At 43.1% G+C, this 20,643-nt stretch overlaps 2 protein-coding genes across 2 annotated transcripts; both read right to left on the reverse strand.

The window, feature by feature from the left end:
• Nucleotides 1-241: 241 nt before the first annotated feature.
• On the reverse strand, nucleotides 242-9,019 carry SYNJ2BP (synaptojanin 2 binding protein). The gene is made up of 4 exons (XM_068193270.1): nucleotides 8,800-9,019; nucleotides 4,782-4,918; nucleotides 3,184-3,279; nucleotides 242-1,729 (listed from the first exon to the last, which is right to left on the reverse strand). The coding sequence occupies exons 1-4, from the start codon at nucleotides 8,864-8,866 to the stop codon at nucleotides 1,589-1,591; spliced, it is 441 nt and encodes a 146-aa protein (XP_068049371.1). The 5' UTR covers nucleotides 8,867-9,019; the 3' UTR covers nucleotides 242-1,588.
• Nucleotides 9,020-13,384: 4,365 nt separating this feature from the next.
• LOC137475697 (disintegrin and metalloproteinase domain-containing protein 20-like) lies at nucleotides 13,385-15,903 on the reverse strand. Its single transcript, XM_068193275.1, has one exon. The coding sequence runs from the start codon at nucleotides 15,824-15,826 to the stop codon at nucleotides 13,523-13,525; it is 2,304 nt and encodes a 767-aa protein (XP_068049376.1). The 5' UTR covers nucleotides 15,827-15,903; the 3' UTR covers nucleotides 13,385-13,522.
• Between the last annotated feature and the right edge of the window lie 4,740 nt (nucleotides 15,904-20,643).

Here is a 20,643-nt window from a genome sequence, read left to right on the forward strand (position 1 = left end):
GGAGCAAAATTCCTCCTGTTTCCTCTTCCCCTTACACTAGAGCAGTCTATAGACCAAACAAGATTTCACGTGATCCAAGTGCTCTGAAACTCCGAGGTGATTTAAGAATGCCATGTTCAACAGCATAACCACTTCTATCTCCAGCAGACAGCAGGAACACAGCCCTGAGCAAACACAACAATTTCAAATACATCAGCAATGTCCTACAAGAATAGAGATAAGTAAAGCACCAGGACACCAGTTTTTCTTTGAAAACATATATTGAATATGTGATCTCTTCTTTGGCATCATACAGACCAGACCATGCATTTTGCTTTTCCTTTACAAAAACAAAAAAACACATTGATTTCTTGGAGACAAGAGAAACAGGTCTTACCTACAGAGTTCCTATCAGCTGGGGTATTTAAAACTATTCAAATCACAGTGAGGAGATGAGACCCTGGAGGTAAATTCAGCCATATACTTTCCAGAGGAGGGTCTCTTCCCTCTGGTTTTACCTGCTAGGCTTTACCCTAGCTTAAAGCTGACAGCCTATCTCCTGAACATTACATAACTCTTCACAAACAAGCAAAAGCCAGGACAATCCCAGCCTGCTCTCAGCTTCTCCCTTTCAATCATCATAAGATTCTCCTGACTGCAGAGAGCAAGTTAGCTGCTAAAGAAAACTTTACCTGAAGTATTCCCTGTGCAAAAAATAACCCCCAAAACAGACCTCTAACCTGAGAGATGCAGACTTCAACCCACTTGATGAATGCAGAAACTATTGCTTCACTACTAATTTAAAGACTCTTCTGCAGCTTCAGCATGCCTGAATCTCTTGCCACCACTTATCCTTGTGATACAGTTGTCTGTTTGTCTCTCTCCAGTATGCTAGCATTTTGTGGAAAGCTTTCTCTTACAACTCTGACCCAAAAATTAGCAATCATTTTGACAATCAAAATCTTCTTCTAGCAGCAAGCTATCTTCTATCTTTCCACAACTGGCAAAATGTCTCACCAATACTGCGTATTGCTGTTAAATCAGCAGCTACACTGAAGATTTTACCTGTGAAACCACAGATCAGATTTTACACATTTAAGGCATTTATTTAGCAACAACCAACAAAACTTCAATAGGAAAAATAATATACCCTTTGCATTGCTCCTCTTTATTCATGGTTCAGACAGAATTCATTAGATTCAAGAAAAAATTCTGTGGAAAAAAGGCAAAGCCTCTAGAAAATGTTTTTGATTTAAAACCACCTCAACTCCCACTCCCTTTAACCAAAAGTTAAACCTTAAAATGTGGAATAGATGAGTGTGTTTCAAAGTTCATGGTGCAAAATAGAGGAGGATGGCAAAACCTCCTCAGATTTGTCAAAAAATATAGCTATCCCACTCTTTACATAAACACAATCCTCTCCCTTCCCTTTTTCTCTCTGCTTCTATTCATCCTACAACAAAATCAATATATACGAACATCAGCAGCAACTTTGATGATAGGCAACGATCCTTTTTGGCATCAGTCTGTGACAAGATTGTTGATTCTCTATCTTTAAACTGCATCATAGCTGTGTAAAATACGCAGTGATATCCCAGACGTGAACTCTTCACATCCGCTGTCGATACCTCAGCAAGATCCAGACTGCTGTCGCAGCAAGCGCCAGGCCTGGCACAAGAATGGCTGCCAGAGGAAGCCCACCTGATTCTCCATCTCCTCCATGACCCACAGGGCCATTCTGTGGCTGCAACTACAAGGAAAAAAAAATTATTTATGTCAGAACCCATAACAAGAGAGCTCCCAGTTCTGTGTCTGGACCAGGAGGTTCTGTAAGAATGTTCAAAATAGTTTCCCCAGGCACCTGCAGACTCCACACATGGAGGGTTAAAACAGCTTAGGATGGACTGAACCTAAATGCAGGGTACCCAGTCTCTACTAGGCACCTTCATGTTTCTCTGCCACTTTCTAAACCAGGACTCAAGTGGAGCAGGACACACCTCATACAGCAGAAGAAATGACAGACACATACCCAGTCACCCCTTGATGCACTTGCCACCACACAGTTTCCTGCTCTCTTTACCAGCAAAAAGACATCAGTAATTCTCTCTGGTTTTCTTACCTGCCTTATACACTAGTCCAGAAGACTTACTGCTTTGTCAGGGGAGTAGAAAAGGGATCTCAAGCCACCTCTCCCCACCAACATGCTTTGGGTAGATCAGTATTTCTTTTGTAAACTTCCATGCTATCTGGGGATTAAGGATTTATCTCTTTTTACATCTAAAATGGTGCCAGTATATTTAAAGCACAGCAGTCCATATTTCCTACTATCGTAAAATCACTTACATTGGAAAAACCTCTAAGTCCAACCATTAACCCAGCCCTGTCAAGTTTACCATTAAACTAAGCACCAGATCTTTTTTAAATGCCTTCAGGGATGGTGACTCAACCACTTCCTTCAGCAGCCTGTTCCACTGCTTGACAACCTTTTTTCAGTGAAGAAATTCCTAATACCCAATCTAAACTGGTGCAACTTGAGGATGTCAGCATTTTTCCTGTCCCTTGCTGCCTGGGAGAAGAGACCAACCCCCACCTGGTTACAGCCTCCTTCCAGGCAGTTGTGGAGAGCGATAGTCTTCTCTGAACCTCCTTTTCTCCAGGCTAAACACCCCCAGCTCCCTCAGCTGCTCCTCATCAGACTTGTGCTTCAGATCCTCCACCTACTTTATTACCCTTCTCTGGACATGTTCCAGCACCTTAGTGTCTCTTTTGTAGCACTGGGCTGCCCACACATTTCAACACTAACTTGAGTGAGGGCTTCTGAAACAAAAGGAGTTCTGTCTCCAGTAAGATTTTGGCCACTGAAATAAAATTGGGCAACATGAGATTCTGTCTTCACACACAAAGCTTTACCTCTGAGAAAGGAGAACAGTGAGTAAACACAACATACTCCAGCAAAACAAAGACCTGGGGACATCTCCAAACTCACCTTTTCACTGACACAAAGGTTACACTGGTTACAAAGTAAAACAGAGACAATTCCAGCTGAGGCAATGAGAGAAGGTCATAGGTCAAACAAAATTTTTATATGCACATATCATGCTGAGCACCTGGACACAGTACACTTCTTCCTCATGCACAGACACCAATTATAGAAACCAGTCTAAACTGAGCCAGAAATAACCCTAAGAAAGAGGTAAAACATACCCTGCGCTGAATTTTCAGAGACACGTAATAGCCTGCATTCCTGAACAGTTCCACAGCATCCTTGTGCCGCAAATCCTTCAAGTCTTTGCCATTGATCTAGCAAAAAAGGAAAAGGAGAGCCAGATGCTGAAGGTAAAGAAAGCAAATTTTTAATGATGCAGGCTAACATATGAAGAATAAGACATAAAAATCTTCATGTTACACAAAATTCTGCATTTGGGGCATGATATTGCAATCATAAAGATCCTAATTAATTAATTAATATTATGATGTATTTTTATATGTTGAGACAGAACATGAGAAACTCCAAGCGAAAACACAGAGGTACTGAAAAAAAATAGAAGCAAAATAAGAATAAAAGACCAGTTTTGTCAATAGCAGCTTCTGATGCTGTTGCTTTACTGGAAACAAATCAAAGGTGTGATTCTGACAGCTAATGAACATAAAAGAGCAGCTACAGCAAAATTATTATTTTAAGTCTCTTCCCTTGTTTCATCTACTGGTGTACCTTTGAAATCCCTCTGTTTGAGAGAGTGCTGTAAACACTGCTGCTTTTATAAGCACACTAATGTAGCAAAACCAACCAAAACAAATTACATGCATACTTCTGGGCATCCACTTGATTCACTTGCAAGTGTTAGGATTTTTCTTAATTTAAAGTAATATATCATGGCACTTGATTTCATTCACTGAGTGAATTCATCCTACCTTTTCATTTAACCCCACTTACCCGTAATTGTATCCCCTAAGATCACATCCAGTGCCTCCCTTCTCTTCATATTTAGACACCCCAAACACAAGTACATAAATATTAAACTGTCAGAAAAAGAGAATATTCTCTGTTTAACTTAGTATCACTTTCTGGATCAATAATAGGCTCCAATTAGTGCAAGGTAGTCTATAGAGGCTAAAAAGATCACATGTGGAAAAAAAAAAGCAAGTATAAAATAAAATTGCGTAGTACAAAAAGGTTGTGTATCATCCCAGGAGAGGCTACTTCTTCACCCATCACTTTGTAAAGCTTGTTTCTTGCATGATTGTCAGCTATATGAAGAATCAGTGGGTGTGAACATGAGACACTTGAAAACAATTTTCTAAAAGGAGAAGCAGCCTATGTTATTCTTGAGGAGCTGAAATGAAGAGAAGAATATTACGGCCTAGAAGTTTTATAGTCTAAAAATCCCCTGTGCAAAAGGATCAGAAATCATGGAATACCAGTCAAAAAATGGAAATTTAAGAGGTGGAAAACCTTTATTTACATGTGTGTAAACGATAATCCAACCTGAGCAAGAGAACGCTTGATGGATTTTAAAACGTTAGGGAGGCAAGTCACAGAGGAAACACAAGCACACCACCACAGAACACTTCTGTGGCAAATCAAGAAGGCAGAGGAGACAAACACATGTGTAGAGGCACTCACCTCCCTACTGCTCAAGAGCTCTCCCTAGACCCCCAAGGCAACTCCTCCACGGAGTTTGCTTGGGATCATCTAATTCATTCACCACGTCCCTCCTCTCAATGCACTGTGAAGGAAAAACCTGCCTCTCACATCACATCACTGATCAAGAACACAGGGGACAACAGAAGAAAGGGCTTACCGCTAAAATTTTATCTCCTTCTTGTAATCGGCCATCCAGGTAAGCTGCCCCATCCTTTTTGATCCAGCTGACATAGATGCTGTTGTCATTGGCAATGTACTGCTGATCTGTCCCACCAACAATGTTGAAGCCCAACCCTAAAGCAAGCCAAAGAGAAAGATGATGAGAAAAAGCTCAAAGCTTCAAATGTTCTTGCTGTCTTGCTTGTTGGAGACTGCACCCTCCCACATTGCCTTGCTTTCTCCACCATACAAAAACTCACAGCACACAAATCTGCACTATCCTTTCCAACCACCTTTCCATTGTCTAGAAAAGTTATTCCCATAAAACTGGTCTTGAAAGCAGCGAGGAGATACTAAATGCCTGAGGACCCCATTTGTGTAATGCTTCATTACGCAAAACACCTGTGAGCTGTTTCAGGTGGGTGCTGGGGAATGGTGAGGGGCATGCCATCATTTCTGAGACACTGATTCAGCCCTCAGCAGGAATGAACTTCTTCACCACATATGAAAGAAAATGAAAGTATTCTGCATTTCACATGAGATTACAGTAAATCACTACCTTTGAGCTACAAGAAATCACCTCTGACAAGCATTTTGTGAGCTGGGAAACAGGGTAAGAAAAGGCAAAGAGCGTTAGACCCTGCCTACAGATGGGGAAACAGGCAAGGAGAACTGCGCTACTATCTTGAGGGCACCTAGAGCTCTGAAGACCTTCCCTTCCATCCCAGAAGCTGGAAATGGTGTGCTTTGCTTCCAGGAAGAAGGTTAGGCTACATGAAGCTACTTCAAATTGTACACAATCACTTTCTTCTGTTCATGAATTCAAATATGACAGGAAATACAGACAAAGTTTGCAGATTTAATGCAAAACAAAAAGGAACACACATACATTTATTAAAACTGATGTCCACTATACATTTTTGCCATTTTGTATTAGTCTTTAAAGGAAACCTCAGTTACAGATATCTACCTGGATCCAGCTTCTGGATTAAAGTTAAGACTTCTTGTTTCATTGAAACCCAGAAGAACAAATTGAATTTAAAATCTGGAAACCCAAAGATTACAAGATTCCCCACTGTACATGCAGCTAAGTTTCTCTCTAAATAAAAATGCATGACAAGGGACAGGAAAGACTCCCCAAGAGGCATGCAATGAAAAAAGAAAGAATAGCCAATGAAAAAGAAAAAAAAAAAAAAAAACAAGTAGGTAATCAAAGTAAATTGAAAAAAACCCAACTTTTTTTTTTTCTGACATGAACCATGAATCCAAAAGCTATTGTCAAGAACAGCTGAGGGCAAGTTCTGCCTACGTTCAGCCAGATTGATTTTTTTTTTCATTTTCTTTCTTATTTTATCTCAAATTTGGGACTGGAAACCTTGGGAAGCAGAGTTTCAAATGAAAGTAAAACCACCTTATGCCTGCTGGGAAGCAGCATTTTAAATTACTCACAGGAGATCAAAGCATTTACAAAATGAGTCATGGTATTTTAAGTGTGCATCTACAGCTGGGAAGTAAAGAAATATTAGCAGCAATTTTGCCACACCTTTTTTTCCTTCCCTTCCTGGCAGCTTCAGAAAAGTGAGGAAAAAAATGAAAGCAAGAGAAAATTGAAGAAATACTGACACTTCAACTAGAATAATATCTGTTCCAAGAAGGACCAGTTGTGCACAGTAATACACCTTTCAATAGAAAATGAAAAAAATTAAAAATCCACACTCCTAAAAATTATTTGCCATAAAGCAAATAACTTAGGAAAGGGAGAAATCAATACTACAGAAAGTATAAGGTTTCATCAACACTTATTTAAAAGCCAGAAAGAAGGAATTAGGATCTCAGAACACATTGATTCTCTCTCATATATAAAACCTCTAAAATATATATATAGATATATATAGATATAGATATACAAAAAAAGTATACATTTTGCAACTTTTTACCCATAACTGGAAAATTAATCAAGATTCACAGCTTCTATCAGCAGAGGCAGGTCTTTGTGACAAAGAGGCAGCAGGTCGTGCTAGACCACGTTAAGCATTCACAGGGCTTTTTCACTGTGTCTTTCCAGCACTCAGACTTGCACTCTGCCTAAAAATATCTCCCCTATCAATCCTCAAGCTCTTTGCTATTCTCTTCCTTCCAGTTCATGTAGCCACAGAAAGAGGCACAGCACAGCTGGAAGAAAAGGAACAAGAGGAGAGAGCACATAGTACTAAATCTCTTGTCTGTAAGGGACCAGAAGCAGAATGGCAGAGCTTTAAAAGCAGGCTCTGGGCTAAACTACTGACCCTCCCTGAGGCTGCAGACCTCCCTATGCCTCACTCACCCTCTCCAAACTAAAAAAGTCCCTCAAAAATGCCTTAAAAAAAAAAAAAACAGGACTGGCAGGATTACAAAATGAGAGGCTGAATACAAGAAAATTTGAAAAAGATAAATATACACTGTCCTGCCACTGGAAATACATTCACAACCAATGCAAACTTTTGCCAGAGATGCTTAGCATCAGACCTATTTTAAAAGTTGCAGTCAAAGTCCAGTTCAAGAGATTACAGTATCCAACTGTACTTCACAGATAAGTGCTTTTTTCCTTCCACAGAAATTAGTAATAATTCACATGGCAAGTGCATCAAGTCCGTAAGGGGACGCAGGACCTTCAAATCAAGTAACATAGTTAGAAACCTAAATCTAAAGATGCACAGCCCATCTCAATGACTGGACAAATGCTGCTCATGGTAATCGAGACTGAAATCACAGGGGTCACATTCAAGACCATTCTCAACTCTGCCCTTTAACATTCCCTTACGCCTTCCTTAAAATTTTAGCTCCCCAGATGTACGGAAACAGCATTTCCATCGGAACCAGCTTCATTTGGCACAGTTTTCCCTGACAAGCACAGCTTCTTAGCTTAAGCTCATGGCTGTGCAGGTAGGGCTACCCAGCTTTCAGACCAGAGGCCAATCTGGTGAGCAGGGAAGGCAAAGGGTGATCACACCCTCTGGGTTCTGATCACCAGCATGAGGGCCTGGACCAACACCAGCCCTGCAGGGGACCTACCTCCACCCCAGAGAAAGGAAACACACACACCAACAACGTGGGTGCTGGGCTCTCCGGGGAGCCCCTGGAGCCAAGGCTGGCCAGCGGCCGCGCCCAGCACTTGTGCAGAACTGAAGGGCCGCCACGTTTTCGTCCCTACTCATTTAAATTAAAGAGAAGGCCTCAAACACCCAAGTACAACTCTAGCTCCAAAAGCCCTCCTGAAGCCTGCCATTCTCTATAGCCAGGATTTTGCTCCAGAGCTGTACGTTTTGTGCCAACTAGCCTCACTTCTGAAAGTGTCATCTGAATGGCACCATAAGTCCTGTAAAAATGTAAGGTTTCCATGAGCGCACCTGCTGTTGAGACATGAAAAGCAAAGCCAAAAAATGCCCCACGAACTGCCCTATTCCCTCTTCCTTCCAGCCTATGCTCCTCTCTCTCACCACTCCAAAGCATCTCGAGGTACGCCGCACAATGCACACCAAGCTGACAATACAGCGGACGGCCACTTGGGCACGTAGCTTTCCAATGGCCCCTGACCCAGAGTATCCAATGCGTCTGGGCGCTCAGCGGCTGCCGCCGCACTTGGAAGCAATAGCTCCACCAGAGATGGCAACTTCCAGGGAAAACCGGAGGCGAGTTGTCCGCAGGGACAGCAGCCGCCACCGGAGCTCCCGCAGAGGACGGACTCTGACCCAGCCAGCTCTCCCTCACGCAGGTCACAAGCTTTTCCCGCAGCACCGTATCCGCCACGGCTATTTCCAAGGGAGGCCCCTGGGCCCGGCACCTCTGGCCGCTACGCTTCTATCCTCGCCGCCGGGACCCTCCCTCCGCCGCCCCGGTGCCCGCCACGGCCGCCCCGCCGGCCGCCGCCACCCCGCGCTTCCGCTCCGGCCTCGCCGGGGGCTGCGCAGGCCTCGGCGCGGCTGCCCCGGCCCGGGAGGCGCCGCTGACCCGGCGCGGAGGAGCCGCCCCCGCCTTACCTGAGGGTCTGCGGGTAAGGCTGATGATCTCCTCGGAGTAGCCGCCACTCGCCACGCTGCCGTTCATGCTGCGGCCTGAAGGAGAACTCGGCTCCCGGGGCAGCCGCTCTCACCTCCTCGGCCGCCGCCGGGCCGCGCCGCGGAGCGCTGGGAGTTGTAGTCCCCGCGGGACGGGGCTGCTCCCACCGGCGCCCGGGGCAGCCACCGGCGCTCACCGCAGCGGCGGAAGAGCAGCGGGCCCGGGGAGCCCAGCACAGCGTCTTCCTGCCCCCGCACCTCCCCTGGCCCCTGCGCGGCATCTGAACCTGGCCCTGCCTTGCTCCCCAGGCTGGAGCTGGTTTCCGTAGGAAGGTTAAGGAATAGGCCATAGTTGTCTGGGGGAGGCGTAGGAGAGAAGAAGGGAGATATATGACCTGTTCCCAGCAGGCCATATATCTGCTCATATATTAAACTGTCCTCACAGCAAACTGAAAAACAGATCGGACCGTGCTGCCGAGCTGGGCAGGAACAAAAGCCCAATACAAAGCTGGGCAAGTAGGACAGAGAGCATCCATGCCAGCACAGTTACCCTGCAGTGCAATAAAGTGATCTATATTCAGAGACACAAACGGTGCATAGAAGCACCGTGCTGCTGCTGGGGCAAGAAATACTTAACTAGATCCTGTAGAAGGTGTTTGGTTTGAGGATTTGAGGAAATTTCCTCAGAACTCTACAGAACAGATAATTACCTAGCAATAAAGGCCAAAGAAGTTCAACTTACTGTATAACAGAGGAGCCACTTGAACCTGGGTCTTTGTACCTCAGGGTTTATTGAACCAATAGATTATCGGGAAATAGCAAGGAAAAATTTATCATTATCTATTTCAGCACATGCTACCAGTGTGTCAGTACAGACAATGACAACAGGGAACAATGTCAGTTGAACCACCTGACTGCTTGGCACTATGAGGACAGCCACATCTACATGCTGCAGGAACCTCTCTGATGAAAATGAGGACCAGCTTATCTGGTCTTCAATGTTACACTACCATTTGATGTGTGTGGTATTGCAGTAAACATAACAGATGTTTTTGACTGCATTTGTTCCAAGATTATCTGCACTTCTGGATTCCTGAATTTAATAGGGAGAGACAACCTGGGCACCGGATCTCTGACTGCTACAATATTAAAGTTTAGTGCTAAACAGTGTTAGAACACCTGCCTCTGAGGTGGGAGACAGGCATTCAAGGTCCAATTACATTTGCAATGATGAGCAAAACCGTGACTTGTGTGATAGATTTTTTTGTTGTTGCTAAGTACCATTCACCCTAAGTTGAGGACTTTTCAGTGTCTCATACTCTGCCAGTGAGGAGGTGCACAAAAGCTGGGAGGGAGCATGCCCAGTAAAGAGGACAAAGGGATATTTCATACCACAGAATGTCCAGTATATAAACTGGGGAAGTTATTTGTAAGGGGGCCCAACACATTCTGGGACAGGCTGGGTAACAGGCAGCATGTGGTGAGCAATTGTACTGTGCATCACTTGTTTCTCTTGGGTTCTGTTACTCTCAACTATTATTGTTATTATTGTTATTATTGTTATTGTTGTTATTATATTTTAGTTGTTTCAATTATTAAACTGTTTTTATCTCAACCCACTAGGTTTACCTTTTCTTTCTGAATCTCCTTCCCACTGGGAGGGGTGGGAGGACAGCGAGCAAGAATCTGCAAGGTACTGGGCAAACTCCTTCAAGATACAGTGTTCCTTAGCAGCAATTTAATGTATTTTAGAGATGACACCCTTAGCTTAGAACAAAACCAATTTTATCTTGATCTAACTGCAATGTTAAGTGTTTTTAAAAGTTTTCTTTAGTCAGGAAGAGATTTCAAACAAGAAACATGGGTATATTGTAACTCAATCCTAGGCAGCTCCAGGCACCACCTATCACGACTGGCCTGCCACATATTAACAGCTACCTAGGCCTTAATACCCTTGCTGCACTGGCACAGACCATTTCACAGAATCAGAGAATGGTTTGGTTTGGAAGAGACATTTAAGATCATCTAGTTCCAACCCCTCCTGCAATGGGGTTCCACTGGTCCAGCTTGTGTCTTCTTATTTCCTCCAGCACCATTTCATGTACTACAGCGACTCACATCTCTTGGGAGACGGTGAAGCAACATTTGCAAATCGCTTCTTCATGTGTAAGTGACTTACATATTCACCAAGTTCCCTCATCCATTTAAAGCATTTTAAAATGCAGTTAGAACCAGGAGGGGAAAAAAAGGGAAACCAAAAACATTAGGATTGAACTTAGACCTGCACCTTCATAGCACCTTCAGAGAGTAGTGGGACATGTCTAACAAACCACCAGAAACCTCAAGTTTTTCATTGCTGTGTTGAAATCAGAAACAACAATATTTTCAAGGAGAAATCTCAGAAAGGTAGCTGACACATTTATGAAACATAGACTAGGTTTGTTGAGATAGATGTTTGTCTTGCTCATATGGCCCAAGAAGAAATGGGAGAAAAGTATACAGAAATACTCCTATCCAAAGCTCATGGAAAGCCTCCTCCCAATTAAGTCCTGGTTTTGCAGAACAGTCTTTAAGCATAGAGAAAAACAGAAACTACAGTATTTTATTAATTTATCTCTCCCAAAACTGCATTTGCAAGTAAGCTTTCTGGGCTAAATTGTGCTTTCATTTACACCTCTGTCTCTTCAGTATGCAGGTCTGTAAACAAGAACTCCCTGACTCTGGTATTTCTCTGTCTCAGCATAGATCTATACTTGGCAATTTATAATATAGTATTGATCAACAATGGCAAGCCATCAAGGAGGCAACCTGAAATTTCTGCCACTCTTTTTGTATTTAAAAAGCAAAATAAAAAAAGTCTTAGTAGGTACTAGATGTGCATAGGTAGTTGGAAGGTGCTGGGTGTAGTGCTTTTGTTACTTTTTATCTCCATCTTTCAATTAATTCACATCGCTCTTGTCTGTCTCCTATCCCTTGTTTGAAACACCTGAATTACAATTGTTATTTCTCAGAGGACACCCCTCCCACTCCCCCAACCCCCAAAGGAGGTCTCTAGTTATGAGGAATAGATGTGGCGTTAGTCAAGGGCAGTTATCTTGCCTTTTGACATAAATGCAGGATTAAGTTTTCATCATCTAATCAAAACCATCCATGTTCTATAATGACAATAAGCACAGCCTAAAAAACAATGTGTTACCTCATTTCTGCAGACAGCATAGATAAATATTCAAGGACCCATTTGCTCTAGACAAAAAGCTGGGAAAAACTGTGAATCACATGCTTTGTATTTCATATCCCATCATAATTACATTATGATGGCCCTTTTTGGTTACACCAAAAAAATACACATAAAAATTACAGGAAAACACATATTCTAAAAACATATATTATATATTTGGGAGGCAGCAAGAGTTGACCATAATAACTTGTAGAGTCACCAACATCTTTCTTCCCAAACGTTCCCAAGTGTTGGGGTACTTATCCTGCCTTTACAGAATGTTTGCTAAAAGTGTGCTCTTTATTTTCTAAATACAAATAGTTCTTTTGTTAGCAGACAAGTGCATTATAGCCCTTTATCCTGAAACACCTTTTTAAAAAAGGTTTAACTGTGATCTGGACTACAGACTCCTCTTCATGCTGATCTGATAGAACGGTCTAGTTACTGCTGTAATAGAAATAATAACAATAAAACTTACTGAATGGTATTTCCATGTCCCTAATATTTTTCAGAAGTTAGACATATTTTATGTTGTGTTAAAAAAATTAAAATGACAATGTTTCTGAGTGGCACTCCATAGAGCTGCAAGGACACATTCAGTTATAGCTGAAGAAAGAACCCCCTGAGATAGTCAGATAAAGTATCTATCAAATATTGCAGGTATTGTAGGTAGGGGACACTTGCAGAATAATTCCAAATACTTTAGAAATTCAGTTAACTTGGGGAGCTCCACAGACAGCTCCTCTTAGAGACAATAAAATACACAGCACTTCTCAGAAGCAGCCAGCAGTCAAGACACTGGAAAATTTCCAGGAAATAAAAACAATGTCTTCTTGTGAAATGCCAGATTTGGTGTCACTACACTGTTGACATATATTTTACAGTTCAGAAATGCAATGCTTACTGGTTGTGATCTGGATAATCCTTCTCTACTCTTTTTCAAAAGGAAGACCCTGTTTCCTGTGGTCTACCTCTCTCCTGAAGAGCTGCTCCCTGTAAACAGCTGGAAGCACTTGTGAAACAGACACTTGTATCTCAGTGCAATACCTGTTCCTTACCTTTTGTGTGTCACAGATGTGAATTAAGTCACACACACACAGAATAGTTTGCCTGGAAGGACCCAGTGGAGACTGCAATTTTTTTTCTCTGGCTGTTAATGAATGAGAACAGATGTTCACAAACATCTCTCTCACTGAATTGAAGAAAGTATTAGGTGAAGGAGGAAATTGAAGCAAGTAATTTATCTACACCTGTTTTAAGAAGTTTGCATTTTTAAACTGTTGATATGAAGCACAAGCACAATACTTTACTTAATTACATCAGTTTAAGAGCTCAGGGTACAAAGAACAGCATGCCTTACTGCCTGCATTTACTAACTTAAAAGAAAATATACAGAAATAAGGTTTACTCTGCATTTAATGATGTCACATGAGATTAGAGCTATTCAGAACCTGTTGAATTATTTTGATGAGTTATCAGATGGCTCTGCTAAAGGGAGATTTCCTCAAGACAATCCAAAGATACTGCTTTTTGAACTTTGGTGGATTTTGACTCGCCAGCAGGTGAGTTTTCTTTAGGAACATCTGTTTTTTTCAGTCTTTGAAACAACTGCAATATTCTATGGAATTGGGGTTTCATCTTCATAAGCCATCCATCTATTTTCTGTCTATAATGGATGGAAAGGGCTAATCCAACAATACATATAGAAAAAAAAATAAATAGTGCTAGTCTTACTTTTGCTCTCTGAGTCCTCCTGACTGGAGGGGGTCCACTGTCAATGCTACCTCCAAATCCTTCCAATTCACAATATGGAGGAGCCCAGCCATACTTACAGTGACAGTTCTTACGATTGTTACACACCCCTCTGTCATGACACTTTGTCATGTTGCAGTCATAGTTCAGCACTAATACACTCATACACGTCCTGTTGATACAAAGCATATCACTACCACACGGTGTGCCATCTTCCACAGCTCCCACATCTGCTCTTGGCATCCCTAAGTGATAGTCAAGACCCCAACAATTTTTATCTCGAACAGGAGTTTGGACTAGCGTTACATGGTTCTGCAAGAAAGGAATTTTGACTATGTTTTCACACTGAATCCTACCACATAAGACATTCTTGGTACTGCATTTTGTAAAATGGACATTGTCACGAATACCACAATTCCCAAACCGGTCACCTTGAGTATTCACTGCTTTGAAGCAATCTAAAGGGGCAACCTTGGCTTGTTTGCCAAAGAGATGCCGGCACTTTTCACTGTGGGAAGAACATTTTCCTTGATAGCAATAAGTACCATCATTGCAAGGAGCTCCATCTTGTACATATACATCCAGTGGGCACTGAGGGGAAATCCCATTGCAATACTCTGGCAGGTCACAGCTGCCAGTACTTGCTCTGCAGAGTGTTCCTGCTGGAAGGACCTTGCAGTTCTTGCAGCATTTTCCAGACGCACAGTCTGAACCTGCAGTAAATGTACAGTTTGCGCGGCAACAAGGATCCCTTCGGCAGCTTGCCGCTGAACCACAGTCACATTGCTCTCCACTGTCTACTATCTTATTCCCACAGTATTCACGTTTATCGGTGTAGAAAGTGCCAGGTGCTGGCGGTTGACGAAGGCACGGAGCGCCATTTACAACCAGATTAAAGTACTCTTTGTAACTGCAGTCACTGAACGAATCCGTTTCAGCATTGTTTTCATACATAATGCATGTCTTGTGTTTGCAATTACATTCCGGTTTATCGTGGGTCATCCCAAGATTATGGCCCAGCTCATGAACAAATGTGATAACAATTGAAGACAACTTTTTCTCAGTGAAGGAAATAACAGCCGATGACCAGTGGCTGTCACACACCGTCCCTATATATGCCAATCCCAAGCTGCTTCCAAACCACTGAAATGCAAATAAGTGAGCAACATCGTGGTGCATCCGATGTAACAGGTTTGACTTTCTCCAGGCGTTAAAGTCACTAAGTACCTGGGGAATAGAGTTAGTAACGTTTATTAAGTTATTTTCAGTCCAGATCTCCAGTCCTATAAGAAACAGATGGACAGAAAGCTGTTTGTACAAAATGTCCCCAGAATTGATGACTTGCATGACATGCTTCAAGACTTGGGATTTGCTCCTGCCTGACTTCACAAACCGCACGTGGTCCACGACCACTACTATCTTCACATACCTGATGTGCGTCCACCAGTCCTTCAGCTTTTCGTTCTCCTCCTCTGCCTTGGGAGCCTTGAGCCATGGCAGCACAGCCTCTTGTTGCTGCAGTACCTCCGGCGTCAGTCCGCAGCTGGTTCCCTCGGGGCTGTTGGCCTCCTCCATGCGGTAGAGAATGTGCCGAAAGGCCGGATCATTGGGGACGGGCTCGATCTGGTAGGTGTCATCCTCCACCCAGAGCACGCCGTGGAGGCCCCTGCCGCAGGTGCTGAGGGCCACCAGGGAGCCGGGGCTCCCCAGCACGTCGCCCTGGTAGAAGCAGTTGTCCCGCACGAAGGGGTGCTCCTCCCGGCGGGCCCCGTCCCGGCCGTAGGTGACCAGGGTGAAGGGGCGGGAGACCAGGCCCCTCCTGGGCTGCAGGCGCAGCACCCGCGGCCGCCCCGCCACGTTCAGCCAGTAGGAAAGGGCCGGGGCGTCGCCGCCGCCCCGGGGGCTCAGCGGCCGCGGCACCGTCACCCACGAGGCGCGCGGCTCCGCGGGCCGCGCCCCCCGGGCCCCGGGGCACCCCGCCACGCCCAGCAGCAGCAGCAGCAGCAGCAGCAGCAGCGGGAGCCCCGGCAGCGGCCCCATCGCGGCCGCCGGCACCGGCCGCCCCCGCCCGAGCGGGGAGAGAACCTGGAAGGGCCCAGCCCGGGCGGAACCGCCCCGAGGCTCCAACTGCCGCCGCGCCGGGCCCGCTCCCCGGGAAAGCGCTGCCCAGGCGCCTCCAGACAGCCCACCCTGCTCTTTGAGCCAGGACAGAGGCTCTTGTGGGAAGGAACCAGTAAATTTGCCTCCCACGAACACGTTCTCAGCTTTTAATAATAGTCATTTCAAATTAATGGGTACTACTCCTTCTGAGCAGACATAGCGAGGACAGCCCCCAGTTCAGCTTCACGCTCCTTGTCACAGATGTTTGTGTTGAGCAAAGGGATCATTTGGGTAGACCACAAGTGGGAAAATCTGTTTTAAAATCTCAAAAGGTTGACTTCTGCTTTTTTTGCTGTTTTTACTACAGGATAATTTGTGAGTGGACATCAGAAACAGGCTAAGGCTTAGAGTCTGAAATGAGTAAGTTCAGAAATACTCCCTGTGGTGACCTTAGCATGTCCCTTACTATAGCTACTACAGCATACACACCCTCCAAGAAAAAAGGTAGAACCAGGAGAGAATTCACTTCCACTATGTTCTATAATATAGATGTAAACTAATAGTACAAAGTATAAAATCCTCAAGCCTATCTACACCACAGCTGCTACATACCTACAACAATGCAACTTCATTACAGACAGCACTTATGCAGCAGCCATTTTCCTACATCATGTCCTCTCTAAAGACTTGTGATTTCATAGCAATGGAAAGAGAACACTTACAGGTACATCTACCACCTACTTGGCTACCATCCCCATTTTGCGTACAGCGCTGGCAAGACACTACCATAAGACAGTGATCTGGGTTGTGGTAAGATAGGATGTCCCGCACAACACAGATGCATGCTGGTTTTCTAGCACATAGTGCCGGGATTCAACATAGCCACAGCTGTTACCTTTTAGGAACTCTTCACAGCTTTCTTTTCAGCACTGCAAGCACATTTGGGATGAAGTCCAACCTGTTATGGCCCTTATCTTTCTCAAATGCAGGAGGTGTATCCTTCTACCATCCCATATGGATCTCAGGAATCCTGCCTTTTATCACCATCTTCTGTGTGCTGATCATCACTCTGGCACAGGCAGAAACACCTAACATTTCGAACTACTGGAGATGGGCACTGCCCCTCAGGAGGCTGGGCAAGAAAGAAAGAAGCAGCTGGCAGAATGCTCAGAGCCTCCTTCTGCTGCCTTATGCCCCAGGGTCCTGAGAGGGCTGGTACCTTATGCTGGGCACATGGCAGGCCTAACTAACAGCTGTGGAGGTCACCAACTATTGTCCAAAGGTGCTTCAGATTCTGTGGTTTGGTATCTTGCTCATTCCTTGCAAGCATGGCCAGCATTAGCAGCATACACCTTGTAATACACTACCTCAGATTAAAGGAATGAACACAGGATGTCTGCTTCTATTAGGATCCATCTAGGAAGATCTTTCTAGATATCCATCCAAACTCACGACCTATCTATTTTAGCCTTAGGTTTATTTTCCTATTGGTTTTAAAATTATAGAAACTGTTTCTGGTGACGTCTTTTATGTGCAGCTAGTTGTTAAATGCTTGTCCACTATTTTTCAATTATCAGTTTTGCATTTCAGTACTGCGAACGACACCAGATTATGTCTCTTGAAATAAATATAACCCAGACCACAGTAATGAAAAAATCCTGTTACATAATCCGTGCGCAGTGTGTAGTGAGTGCTATTTTTAAATACATACTTTTGCTGTGTGATCACTCCTTAAGTTATACAAAAGACCCTACTAAATCACTCTGCCAATTTGCAAGAGCCATGTCTTACCACCCCTTCCATCCCTTGGCATGAAGTTGCTTACTACTTACTTTCTCTTTTAATATAAACATAGCTATACAGTTAAGACTAGAAAATACCTGGGTCTCAAAGTACTAGTATAAAGCTAATCTATCCCCTTTGCCTTGTCCCTCCTATTGCCCATACCCTTCTTGCTCCAAGAACAGCTTGGTCTGGCAAACAAAACGTACTGACTGACCAGATGGCACCTAACTTTCTTTGCTAAGAAAAGGCTACTGAAACATGAAGTATGGGGGCAGAGTGGCAAAGAGGAATGTGTGAGAGCAACATATAGCCTGGTCAGACCTTACTTAATGAAAAGATGACAAATACAGTATTTCTGCTGCACCTGAGACACCATTAGCTTTACACAGTAAACTGAGGTAGCTAGAGTGCTCCTCTCCTACAATCTGGCTAGATTTTTGCATGCATGTGTACACATACATACATACAAAAATGCATAGCTGTTCATGGGTATGCAAACATTTATATGTATTTTCAGGCTCTGTGGAGAATTGTTTCTGTTAGAGTTGCAGGTAATTTTCAGCTCCTGTTACTCCATGATTTAGGCAAAGAAAAGCCCTTTTGAAGTCTGAATGGTTATTATCTAAGAGCAAAAAGTAGAGATAGTTCTCTTGTAAAACCAAATCTCTTCTTTATACAGAAGAAAGTGACGCACAAACAAATTTCAGAAGTGCTTGCTTCTTCCCTTTCATCTACAAGCTTTACAAATAACTGAACATCCTTTGGAAGGACTTCAGACTTCACAGTCAGACTTCTACACTCAGAGAAAAGGCTTAGATTCTCATGCACTGAAAAACATTACTGACTACAAGATACCTGCTTAACATTTCAACAGTAATAGCTGACAGTGTCACTTCAGTAAATTAATAGCTCACTTAATTGATTAAATTATTGTAGAATATCTGGTCAGCGAGTAACAGGACCAGATCTTTCAGTCCCTCATACGGCAAACCTTCAGCACTGGACAGCTACTAGGAAATCGACACACTGGTAACATCCCTTACCGTTTTAGAATGTAATTTGCTCAGGGAAAGACGATTCCCTTGGAAAAGTTTACCACATTCAAACGCTTGTTTCATGAATGGAAGCCATTTGCTAGCCTCTCAATAGCTTAGATGCTGGCGCTTTAACTCAGATGGGATCACACCAGGAATCCATCCCTTTTAATGCCCTTTGACACCAGCCAACACCAGGCATTTCTGCAGAAGGCAGAAAGGCTGCTGAGATAAATGTGAGGACAGTCTGCCCCTTCATGTTCCACCCTTATCTCTGATCAGCTCAAATTCTGAGTATGGAGTATAATGGTTGAGTCCAAATGTAAACCCAATTCAGTTTCATTTACCTGTCTCTCTATTCAAGACAGGAGTCCTCTACTTTGCTATTTGTTTCACTACTCAGTTTTATAAAGACTTAAATGTCTTCCCAGTGCCATCATAGAAGAAACTCTGTCCTACTCATTTTACTGCCCTTCTTCAAACCCTTCTACTTTAGGGAAATTCCTTTTCAGACACTGAATTGCACAACATACTTTATTTCAGGTGAAGTCCAGTGACTGATAGAGTATTTTGCTCATACTATATTCTAGCATGCATTTTTTGCCACAGCTGCATGTGCCTTCAGCAGTAAACAAGCTTTCTTCTGCTAGTAGTGTTAAATATTTCCTTTGTGCATGAATAGATAATTTTTCTCCATTTAAAAATCCAAACCGAACGAAAAAAAACACCAAAAAAACCCCACACAACCAAAGCCCAATACCCTAGATCTTCATTAAGTGCAGTCTGTCATCTGCCTTGGTAACTTTTCCAAATTACATACAGGTTCCCAGCTCACTTAACGGCCATTTCCAAGGACTTTATTCTGGCCATCAACAGCAAGGCCTGCTGAGGTGCCTCACTATTCATGTCTCATTTCTGGAAATCCAGGCTTTCCTTCATGGGGGTGGATGAGGGAATGGCTTTTGTGCTTCTTCCACTACTTGCTTCCAGAGGAATTTCTAAAATACAAGAAAAAACCAACACCCTTTTTTTCTAAGTATATTCACACCATCTTGACTGGTTTTGAGCATCCCAGAATAACTGCTTTCTATATTTTCACTTGATCTGATAGTTCACACTATTTTCTTATCTACTTTTATCAACATTTTGAGAAATGGCTGTTCAAACCTGATCCAGGTATGAAATAAACCTAATACACACTCAAGTATATGAATATATGAATTTCAGATCTCTATCTGCATTAACTGAGAACAGCTATTGTTATATCTACATCTTTTAGCATTACAACTTTGAATTATATGATAAAATGGCATGGATCTTTTTGTCATTCAGTAATAAATAGCCCTGACAGGTCTTTCTATCATTCAGTAACAAAGAGCTCTGACTGGAGAGGTAAGTTACTGAAAAAGAGTGTCTTGTAACCTGAAGATAAATTTGACACAGCTATCTAAGCATACTTTAGTCTTTCTGCCTATCTACATTTTGGTTGCTGTGTACAAACCTTTTTCTTGCTATCTCCAGATTACTGTATGAAAACGGGTAACAGTTGTGGAAAGAAAGCAAACTATTTCAAGGTTCACTCCATTACTTCGGTGAAAAACCAAAACCAAACTAATAGTAATTTCTTTTCAACAGATGACTTCTAATTTTTCTGAGACAACTAAAGGTTTATGTAAGCAACATGCTTAAATAAGTGTATAGGTGTCAGTGATGTTTCTCTTCCACTGTCCCACTTCCACAAAAGCCACATGTCAAATGAAGGTGTAAGGAAGTGCCAGGAGCACAGAGGAAGAGATGTGATTGATACATTTGAGTTACAGTGGAAAATTAGAAATACAAACAGCTTCACTGAGTGTGCAACATCAAGAAATCTTAGCCTGTTTTACATCATAAATCTCTGGCCCAAAACACTAACTTCCATAATAAACTATCAGCTTA

Source organism: Anomalospiza imberbis, chromosome 6 (assembly GCF_031753505.1).
Source record: "Anomalospiza imberbis isolate Cuckoo-Finch-1a 21T00152 chromosome 6, ASM3175350v1, whole genome shotgun sequence".
NCBI classification, from domain to species: domain Eukaryota; kingdom Metazoa; phylum Chordata; class Aves; order Passeriformes; family Viduidae; genus Anomalospiza; species Anomalospiza imberbis.

Coding starts and splice junctions, on each gene's coding strand:
- SYNJ2BP (XM_068193270.1), bottom strand. CDS start 8,866: ATGAACGGCAGCGTGGCGAGTGGCGGCTACTCCGAGGAGATCATCAGC. Junction 4,919..8,799: donor CCTTACCCGCAGACCCTCAG/GTAAGGCGGGGG, acceptor GGCTTGCTTTAG/GGTTGGGCTTCAACATTGTT. Junction 3,280..4,781: donor AAGGAGATAAAATTTTAGCG/GTAAGCCCTTTC, acceptor CTTTTTTGCTAG/ATCAATGGCAAAGACTTGAA.
- LOC137475697 (XM_068193275.1), bottom strand. CDS start 15,826: ATGGGGCCGCTGCCGGGGCTCCCGCTGCTGCTGCTGCTGCTGCTGCTG.